Source organism: Cheilinus undulatus, linkage group 13 (genome assembly GCF_018320785.1).
Source record: "Cheilinus undulatus linkage group 13, ASM1832078v1, whole genome shotgun sequence".
NCBI classification, from domain to species: domain Eukaryota; kingdom Metazoa; phylum Chordata; class Actinopteri; order Labriformes; family Labridae; genus Cheilinus; species Cheilinus undulatus.
Window position 1 is genome coordinate 16,455,165 of NC_054877.1, and position 10,440 is coordinate 16,465,604.

General features: G+C 38.8%; 1 protein-coding gene across 2 annotated transcripts; it reads left to right on the plus strand.

The window, feature by feature from the left end:
- Positions 1 to 2,602: 2,602 nt before the first annotated feature.
- LOC121519733 (apolipoprotein D-like) lies at positions 2,603 to 9,913 on the plus strand. Of its 2 annotated transcripts, XM_041802584.1 has the most exons (6): positions 2,619 to 2,753; positions 2,888 to 2,909; positions 8,308 to 8,441; positions 8,575 to 8,696; positions 9,383 to 9,471; positions 9,573 to 9,913. In XM_041802584.1, the coding sequence occupies exons 3-6, from the start codon at positions 8,322 to 8,324 to the stop codon at positions 9,815 to 9,817; spliced, it is 576 nt and encodes a 191-aa protein (XP_041658518.1). In that variant the 5' UTR covers positions 2,619 to 2,753; positions 2,888 to 2,909; positions 8,308 to 8,321; the 3' UTR covers positions 9,818 to 9,913. The 2 variants fall into 2 exon arrangements, with proteins under 2 accessions (XP_041658516.1, XP_041658518.1); XM_041802582.1 differs by lacking the exon at positions 2,888 to 2,909 and having other exon boundaries at positions 2,603 to 2,753.
- Positions 9,914 to 10,440: the final 527 nt, after the last annotated feature.

Genomic DNA, 10,440 nt, shown 5'->3' on the forward strand with positions numbered 1-10,440 from the left:
TACAACAACACCTCTGAACTTTAACCTTGAACAGTCTAGATGTTTCCTGGAATTTGACCAGCTTTACTGTACGAGGGGTGCAGTCGGTGTAAAGGGTTGGTACATTGCTGAGAGAAAAATCATTAAATTAGGTAACTAATAACTTATCAAAGCTGGATTCAAGCATGACTGGAAGGTAAGAGGACATGTCCAAGTACAATCCACTTTGTCATGACAGGGAAGTATGGTGCAACAATGTGATTCATCAAAGATCAGTGATACTGCTGAAGAAATGACCTGACCTTCATTCATCTGCAACAATAAAGATCAATTATAGTTTATGTTTCAACAGAGATGAATGGATTTTTAAAGAAGTTCATTCAACAGCAAAGGAATGCAGATAAAGTGAGGAAAAATATTTGAACCTCTTTATATAATTTGGCAACAAAAAAGGAAAACATGCAACATTAACTTCAGCCCCCTAATAACAGGCATTTATATTTTCTATGAAATGTGGTACACATTATTGCAGACTTAAATGGCTCAGAATGTGATTGGATTTACTTTGTTTATAAGAAAAGACCATACAAGAACCCCGTTTTCAGTAAGACAAAGTAAGTTGAATTTTTCTGAAAGTGTTCAGAAATGTTTATCTGAAGTTCATGAGTTGTGAAGAGCTTGCCGATGTTTTCAGAAATAGCAGGCACCGTTGACTTCAGGTTTTTGGTACATACAGAACTAAGGCTACGTTCACACTGCAGTCCTTATTGCTCAATTCTGTTTTTTTTTTTTTTTCTCAGATCTGATTTTTTTGTTTGTTTGGCTGTTCACACTGCAATCAAATACCAAAAGATGACGCTGTATTATCGCATTGTTCAGAAAATGACAGCACACTATAAAGTGAGTCCTGGAGAAATTAAAGCTCCTGTAAGGCACATTTGTTGGTTTATGGCTGTTTAGGTGCACCCTGTAGACAAAACGGCACATCAGATCTCTTGGCTGTCTTGTCCTGTACATGTGTCAGTAATATTGTTAATTCAAGAGTTATTCTTTAGCAGTTACATTCCTCCAGGAGGTATAAAACTACCCAACATTTAGACCAGGGGTGCCCAAATTCTTTTCAGGAAAAGGGCCAAAAATGAATCGGGGTGGAGGGTCGCGGGCCAAAACTAAACATTCATGTTGCAGTGCATGAAATTAAATGTGCCTATAGCATAACTGTGCAAAATAATAACTCATACAAAGTAATTTTGAAAATGAATAACACTATTCTTTATTGTGTTTCACAGCATGAAATTACTTAACATCCGTATGGCTCAAATACTAATTGGGCATACTGCCTTGAAATCAGTTTCAGTAAAAAAAAGTACTCATGTTCCCAACTATTTTTTAAAGTTTCTCTTATCAGTGTGCCACTGTCTCACACGCTCCATCTCTGCCATGACCCCAGCATCTTCTCACTGACTCACTCTCTGGTCATGGGCTTCCAGATCTGAGCTGACGGGAGCTCAAACAGCGCCACCCTACCCCCGATGTAACACAATGTTAATTTGTGGTGAGGAGAGGAAGTGCAACAATAAATAAATATTGAACAAAATATTTAGACTGCTGGCAGTGGGAAAATAATAATTGGAAAAAAAAATTTCGAACATGGGCAGCGGGCCAAAATTAACAGCTCATGGGCCAAAGTTGGCCTACGGGCCCCAAATTGGACAGCCCTGATTGAAGATTGAATAAAATCCCTAACAGAATTAGTATTATATTGCATTCACAAGCAAGGGATGAATATGATGCCTCGACTTTTGACCTCAGGCCTCCAAGCCTCCAAGTTCATCCTTGAGCCAGAGTGGATATTCCTGCAAAACTTGAAAAGAAAATCTTTCAGAGGGTTCTTGAGAGTTCGTATTCATAAGAATGGCCAGATTGACGGCCAGTGTGAAAACATAGTAAACCCAACTACATCTATCCTCAGCATTGAGATATAAAAAATTCATTAATCTTTACAACAGTTAAGAACATTTTCCATGTAAAATCCATTTCTGAATAAGGCTGTTTATGGCAGCTAACACTTCATCTGGCAGTAGATGTATTAAAAAATGTTTGGTATGAGTAATCAGTCTTGTGGCTGTGTTTTCTTTTTTGTAGGGCATAAATAGGCATCAGTATTAGCCACACATTAACACTAGCGTGGTTAAAGGATGAAAACACAAGCAGAGAAGCCAATTTACAGATATAATGCACACTAAAAAAGTAATTCTGTGTCATTCTCCTCCACAAATCTGTGCATCTGATTCTCAAATAGCCTACCTGAACATTATTACCCCTACATAAACGAGGATATTGATGAGGCACTGAAGGTCATGAAAATTCAAACACTGCCAGTCTGTTTTCTCTGATCATATTTGCAACAGCACTTTAGCTGCTCTTAGTGATTTTTGTGCCCTGCAGCACTTTCTCTTATTTTCTTTCCTCCATCTCTAATAATAAATAAATCGCAAGACTCCTTCACTTTCCAGTCAGAGTGTTTCAAAATCTCTTGAATTTCTCTGTCAAAGCACAGCAGAGACTTCAAGTAAATCTGGCAGCAGAAGGAGACGCAATCAAGAAAAGCAGATGCACCTGTGGCTAATGAATCTTTACTGACAACCTGAGTGGTTCGGAGTAAACAAGAAGCTGAGGTTTTTAAAGCAGGAGGATTCAGTAAATGCTCATCTGAGACTGCCCTCGTGTTTGAAGAGCTGAAGAATCATACCGGCAGGAGTGAAGGGAAATTAGTATGTTTGTTTTTATTAAGAACGTTCTTTTAGTGTCATTGGTAAAAAAAAGAAATATGCATATATTCTGTTATCGGACATTAATTTAGGTTCTTTCTTTTGTATGTCTTCACAATTTGACCAAATCCAAACAGCTTGTCCTTTCATTTAAACCAGGTAATGTTGCGTGTCTACTCTCTTTTCTAAACTGTGGCCACATTTACACCATTTCATTCAAAAAAGGCACCTTTCTGTAGCATTTTGGCTGTTCATTCACACAGTAATAGTGTTTTGGGTGCCTAAAAACAGGGTGTATTCAGGGTGCAAAATTTTGAAAATGTCACAATTTTCGTTGTCATACAAACAGGCAATGTGGAAATTCCTCTGAGTATGGGGGCTTACACTGTTCCAATTGGCATATGTCAGTTATTAGACTTTATTGCCCTAAACTTCGATGCAGGTCACAGCACTAATCCTGGCAGGGAAGAGTTGTACCAGGTCACACACTTCAGATTTGATGGTTAAACAGTATGTTTCTTTCTTCCTCTACTTCTTTTTTAACTGCGATTTGCTAACAGATGACATCCGTATTACAAGAGCTAACACTAAAGGTCTCTGCAGACTTATTTTTGAAAACAAAAAAAAGTAATGCACTTAAACTCTGCACACTGAGACTATTGTATTTTATTTGTAAATTTGTAGACCATGGAAAATTGTTTAATACTGCGATCAAAAGAATCAGTGACGATGGCTCTGTGGCTCTTTGACTCGTTAAAACAACTATACTGGCTCCGTCTATCCCAACAGAGCCTTAGATAGCACAAACTCGCACATCATTGCACTGTTCCAAGTCAGAGAGATGGAGGACAACTACTCTCCTCAGTATCTTACATGTCAATGTTCGAATAGTCCACTTTGCTTAGGGGGGGGTTCCTAACTGAGTGACATGACCCAGAAGTATTTTACTGTTGGCCATGATAATGGCTGTATGAATTCGCTAACTGATAAGGAGCTTTATTACTTCCTTTATTCTCTCCTTTAGTCTAGGAAACACTGGACCATCTTTTACCAAAGGAGAGATGAAAAGATGAACCACAGTTCTTTGCATAAACTTCATTTAAAGTGACGCGCCTGTTGACCGCTCATCAAAACATGCAATCACTTTGTAACTTTACCAGCCCAGATTTAAACAGTAAAATTCATTGTCAAACTTATAAATCACGTGATGAACAGAAGGAAACAGAGATGAACAGAGAAATATTAGACATGAAAACTACATCATTCAACTTATGACAACAATTTCATTTCTTCTCATTTCTATTTTTATCCAAACAGTAAACCAATTAGTCAGTATGTCAAACTGCATTTGTTTTGCTATTTTGAAATATTAAAGAAAATGTGATAGTTTTTAAATCACAACCGATTGAAGCAATAAAGTTGCCATATTGTGATTATTATATTTATCATCATAATTATGCAATAAGACAAGATTTGTAGTGCTTTTCACATAATGAGCTGAAAGAAGGACAGAACCAGAATAGACTAATAAAATTAAGAGATGAGAGAATTAAAGAAAAAAAAATAGGTAGGTAATAAAACAAAACAATTTAATATTGTTGCAAAAAATAAAAGGTCTTGAATATCATTCATCTAGTTGTACTGACTAGGGAGAGAGCTCCGATTAAGAGAAACGTTTCCAATGTTCTAGATGTTCACAGTCAGAATTATGTAGTCCATCAATGTTAAATTGTAGTTTTTACACAAATGACACACGTCACGTCCTTAACATCCGCCCACGGAAAGTGAGGTTGGATTCCCTTATCACCACTATTCTCCTTTCCTATTCTCTTACTCCCACCTTACTTTGACCCTGTGACGTTTTTCAACCGGGTTATGGAAAAGTGAAAAGCAAAGGACCTGGGAGGTAATTTCTTAGACTTTTTTGAACAGACCAAGTCACCCATGTAAATGACTTTTGCAGATGCGAACTGCATAACGTGAACCATAGCGATTGTAGACACGTCAGTACACAACTTTTGTCATTTTTGAAAAGAAAACAACTCACTGCTGTTCTTTGTTCTTCCTTTAATGAAGAAATGTTGTCAAGTTCTGATAAAACTGGCGCTTTAGCAGCATCCACTCTTATCTCTTCCGCCATAATTGCATCGGTCTCTTGTTCCTGCTTGCTTACGTCACGACTCCACCGCACCTGAAAGTACTGCCCCTCGTCGCTGATTTGTCCTGCCACTTTCTAACTGGGCCCAAACTATTCAGATGGGAGCTTTGCAAGATGAATTTTCCAGTGAGAAACATGGAAAAGGGCATATCCATCTGCTTTGCAAGGTTAAATACCTTTTCTAAAAAACAAAAAAAAAAAAAGGATGAAAATTTTTTTCTTTTTTAATGTGGAATAATTTCATATGAAAAAAAAATACTCATTGTGCAAGGACCTTAACTGCTGCTTTTTCGTGAACATTTACAACTTGTCAAGACTCTGACATCTTAAGGCTTGGTTATGTCTGTATGGATGGCCTCCCTGATTTAAACTGATGCTGAATCGTGACGCCAAAACATCTTGTCCATTTATACCCAGCACCAGCTTCCTCCTTGCTGCAAACCGATGTTCTATCAACTGCTAGGGGGCACGTATCTTTAACAATCGCATCTGTAGCATGTTTGACATCTGGCACGTCCGCATCTGTAAAAATTTTGGAGATGTGCACAACCCGGTGAAAATTAGCTGCTCAGGAGCCCCGCAAAAGGCCATGCCTGAAGATTTTTACATCATGTTTTACAGCACATCACGCTGACGCATGGATCATCATGACTCTGCAGATATGCCAAGCAGAAAGCAGGCTTACTACTTACGTTTTATTCTACAATAAAGATTACAATATATCACACATAAACCAAATGCTTACCACAAGGTCAATGCCTGATTAAAATGTGTTACCACTGCTAGCAGCATGTTAGTTAGCTAGCTAGTGTATACTTATGTTAGCCAGCATGCTAACAGTAGCATAAATAATCATTGCAGGCCTAACAAACATTACAGAGAGCAGCTATTTGTGCTTAAAGCAGAAACGTTATGTAGCATAATTTACATTTCTACACTGCAGTGATATTCACCAGGTCGCTGCTGTCTCTTTCCCCCAGTTTCAAAGTTGGGAAATGTGTGATGTAGTGGAATATGGCGTCCATTGCAGATGAAAAGTGTCCATCATTTCACACTCAATTCTACGGGGGTTTTACCAGTAGTATACAACATTTTCACATTCTTCTGGGAACACTTGGCATACTAATGCACTCAAAATGGTATTATTTTAGTACATATTATTAGATTTGGAACATTTGTGCATATGGGTTCGAGTTGATAGTCATGTGCGAGTATTTGGACTATAACATGAGTGGTGGACTCCAAGATTCTGTATGTGCTGCTCACGCAATGCTAACTTACCTTGCTTACCTTGATGGACTGTCCAGATTCCAGGTCTGCCATCAGAAAAATTCATCTTGCAAAGCTCCAGTCTAAAACATTTGTGCCAGACCCAAAAAAGCGGTTCTAACCAATCAGTGTCATTTGAGGAGAATGAGGCGGTAGCTACAGGCTGTCGTTCTGAAAGCTGATAGCAACAGCTGTAGCACTTAGCTTGGACATAGCTATAGTATAGCAGCATTTTTATCAGCACTGGACCATGGTTCTTTATGAAATACAGAGAGGAGAACAGCACTGAAAGCTTTTTATGATAGAAAAGCTTTTCCTCTTATCCTGCCCTGCTTCTGCATGAGTGTACGATAGTTCTGGGGGGAAGTTGTAGTGTGAGTCAGTAATACACTACAATGGCTGCAGGTGGAGCCATTAGCTCAGATGTAGCCACAGCGGCAGTTTTCTCAGAACTGGACCACAGTTCTTCATAAAAACAAGGGCAAAGAGCCACACTTAAAAAAAAATTTTGACAGAAAATCTTGCCCTCTTCCCAACCTACTTCACTTGCTCTGGGTGGGCTTAACTTGTACTGTAAGCTGATATGTAGGCTTACAATGTCTGCCACTGCTGTAGCGTTTAGCTCAGATGTAGCTGTAAAAAAGCGGCAGCTTCATCAAACCTCGACCACATTTCTTTATTAGAATAAGAGCACAGCCACACCGAAGTCCTGGAGTTCTCCCTGCCACTTACATGCATTTTGAATTTGCTCCAAAAATAGCACCCCAAATTATAGTTTCATGTTTTGGATAAGCTCAAGTTATGTCATCAGGAAATCCTTGAGACATCCTTAACTAAGTGTAATGTAAAGTTTGAATAAAATATGTCCATATATGAATCCATCTCCCTTAGTTAACACTGATTCTAAATCTTTACTTTTAGCAGCTGCAGAGAGCTTAGCACTAAATGAGCTGATGTAAGAACCTGCAAACATCAGGATATTCTCCGTATTTCTCTCTTTCTGTCAGTTGTTTTCTGCAGAAAGCTGCCAGAGCTGCCACTTGTCAGTCAGTCAGACAGCTCAGGTGACAGCGTGATACGTGAACGAGAAAAACAGCTCAGAAACTGTCAGGATCTCTGCTTAATTCTTTTGCTTTGCAGCAACTCAGCTTTTAAAATAAATCACCATGGCCAGTTTAGTAGGCACTGAGGAAAATATGTAGTGAAGGCCTATCATGTCTTGTTTCCCATCATGCTTTTGCTGGACAGAACATGGTTTGTTGTCTGTGTTGTTAGTATGCTGTTTTAGCTCTCACTGTGGTTTACTGGAGTCCCAAATCCTTAGAAATGGCTCTGTAACCCTTTCCAGACTGATATATACAGTATCAGTGACTTCTTCAGATTGTAGCATGATCTGTTGCTTTTTTAGATGTTTTAGCCTACTTCCCTTTGTCAGACTGGTTCTATTTAAAGGATTTCCTGATTAAACAGGTCTCGAAGTAATCAGACCTGGGTGTAGCTTGTGAAATTGAACTCAGCTTTTCAAAAAAATGTGGTTAATCATACTTGATTCATGATTTAACAAAAGGGGGTGGGGATCAATTACTTTTTCACAAAAGGCCAGGTAGGTTTGGATGTTTTTTCCCCCTAACAAATTCAATCATTATTTAAAAACTACATTTTTACACCGGTTAACTTTCCTGTGTTTCCTGTTTGTCTTGAAAGCTTTTTAATTACTTTCCTATTGGGGGAAATGACGATAGTAAAATGGTTTCATTGAGATGAAAGTGTCCATAGGAATGAATAACATAAATCAGAAATAGTTCTGAATATAGATAAGGTATGAGGCCTGTTTGATCAGGTGTTGTCTCTCACACTCCACCTCTTCGTCACATGCTTTCACCCTATGGCTTTTGCGTGTAAACACAAGAGAGAAGGGAGGGAACAATGTGATCAATGATGAAGCTGCAGGCGCTTCGATCTATAAAAGACCCTCAAGGTGACCATGCTGCATACAGGTAGTATCTCAGGTCACTTACAGGTGAGCAGACTAGAGTCGTGATGACTCTTCTTCTTTTACCTTTTGTTAGCTTCAATCATAAATCCTGTTTATCACAGACTTCAGGAAATTCATGTTTTTGTTCTCTGCAGCTCGTCGTGTGAAGATGAAGGCCATGCAGGTGATTTCTTTGACTCTGCTGTGTGTTGTGGCAGCCAGCGCTCAGATCCTGAAGTTTGGGAAATGTCCCAAACCCCCAGTGCAGGCCAACTTTGATTCCAACAGGGTGAATAATGGACCTTTTGATTTGTTTCTTTTGCTTATCTTCTACTGACCAGCATGAGATTTAAAGATTGCTGCCCTGTTTTATAACAAAAGTTCCTCAGCATTCTCAGTGAAATTCTGTGTTTCTTTTGCAGTATGTTGGTAAGTGGTATGAGATTATGAAGCTGCCAACACAGTTCCAGAAAGGCGAGTGCGGCACTGCCACCTACAGCCCAAAGAGTCCTGGAGTCGTTGGAGTCCTCAACAGGGAGCTGCTGTGAGTCAAATATGTCTCATTTTTGTTTTATAGGTTTATAGATATGCATACTCAGAGATAAATACTTATATTCCCAGTATTTAAAACTAAGTTTTCAGTGCTTATCCTTGTCAGACCTTGATCTTATGCTTTACATAACAAAAAGGCCTTTTATTATCAGTATGAGATATATTTTGAAAATTAATGTCCACAGATGGCTGTCAACAGCTTTGTAAAGCGAATTTAAATAATTTGAGGAAAAACTAAACTAATAATTCTCAATATTTCTAGGAACTTTAAAGGGGATTATACTTCAAAAAGTTGAAATATTAGTACATCATCAAATCTCCCAAAAGTATTTCAGTAAATATAGATTTGTTCTGTAATTGTATAAAATATTTATCTCCAGTTCTTTATAATTCAGTTGGTGTGGTCATGAATGTGTTTCAGTAAACAAAAATTGCATTATAAAGTCCATGAAACCCCTATAAAACAAGCTTTTTATTGTCCTTTCCATTTGATCTGTCACATTTTGTACTATGAGGTTCAAACTGTTCTATTTGAATTTATAGACTACAGTTGGTTTGTATTTTGCTATTTCCCTTCCTTCTCAATACCTGTCAAAGCTCTTTGTAATCATCTGTTTTCAATGAACTGTATAAATATTGTCATTATTAAGACACTGACTGGTTAAACTCTGTTTTTAGCGATGATGGATCCATTAACTCTATTGTTGGCCAAGCTAAGGTCAAACACCCCTCTGAGCCTGCCAAGCTGGAGGTCTCCTTCACTGACAGTAAGTCTTGATCGCTTACACAGTCTGATATTCACTCATCATTTTGAGTTGTACTGTAGTGAATTTTCCCGCAGATTTAACGCCCTTTCTCCTCTCTCCAGTTCCTTCACCCCCTGGTCCCTACTGGGTTCTGTCCTCCGACTACGAGACCCACTCTCTGGTCTATGGCTGTACAGACTTCGGCATCTTCCGCATGGAGCTGGCCTGGATCCTTAGCAGAGAGCCCACCATGTCCCAGGAGACCCTGCAGAGGCTGCACAACATCCTGTCCGCTGCTGGAGTCAACCCAGAGAAGATGGTCCCCACCAACCAGGATGAGACTTACTGCGCCCCCATGAACGAGTAACCAGAGATCCTCCTGTTTCAGCCTACAGGACTGTGACTCAGGGACACTTAACATCCTATTTATGCAAAGTTAGAGCAATAAACCTGTAGAAAGAAATACATTCTGTGGTGTGTTTTGTTTTTTAATTGCTGGGGTGTCTTCTGAGCTCCATGGGGGAAGTTGTTCTGAGTCCAAAATGCACTCACTGATCACTTTGTTAGGTAAACCGGCTCAACTGCTCATTAAAGGTACGATATATCATTTTTGTACTGAAATTTATATATTTATCAAAAACGGACTATTCCTATGTTATATAATTTTTGTAGTCAAGGTCTCGCATTAACTCAGATATTCCCAACGGTTTTCAAAGCCAGAGAAATTCATACTTTTATAGTAGTAAGGGACATGTCTTGTTAATTTATCATGATGGAAGCACCATGACTGCTACGGTACATCATACGGTGGAACTGCTTCTGGAGGCTGCCTTTATCTTGCTCCATTGGAACTTCATCTCCCATCCTCATAAAATTGTAGCTCCATCAAGACCAGTTTATTCAAACTGCTCAGCTCTCCAACCTCTGTGGCTTGGGGTTTATTGAAAACTGCTTTCCATATGGTGTATTTACTAAACTGTAAACCAAAGT

Bases quoted from the DNA above. Each gene is read 5' to 3' on its own strand.
- LOC121519733 (XM_041802582.1), top strand. From the start codon at position 8,322: ATGAAGGCCATGCAGGTGATTTCTTTGACTCTGCTGTGTGTTGTGGCA. The intron at 8,442-8,574 runs GTGAATAATGGA...TTTCTTTTGCAG, and splicing joins CCAACTTTGATTCCAACAGG to TATGTTGGTAAGTGGTATGA. The intron at 8,697-9,382 runs GTGAGTCAAATA...CTCTGTTTTTAG, and splicing joins GTCCTCAACAGGGAGCTGCT to CGATGATGGATCCATTAACT.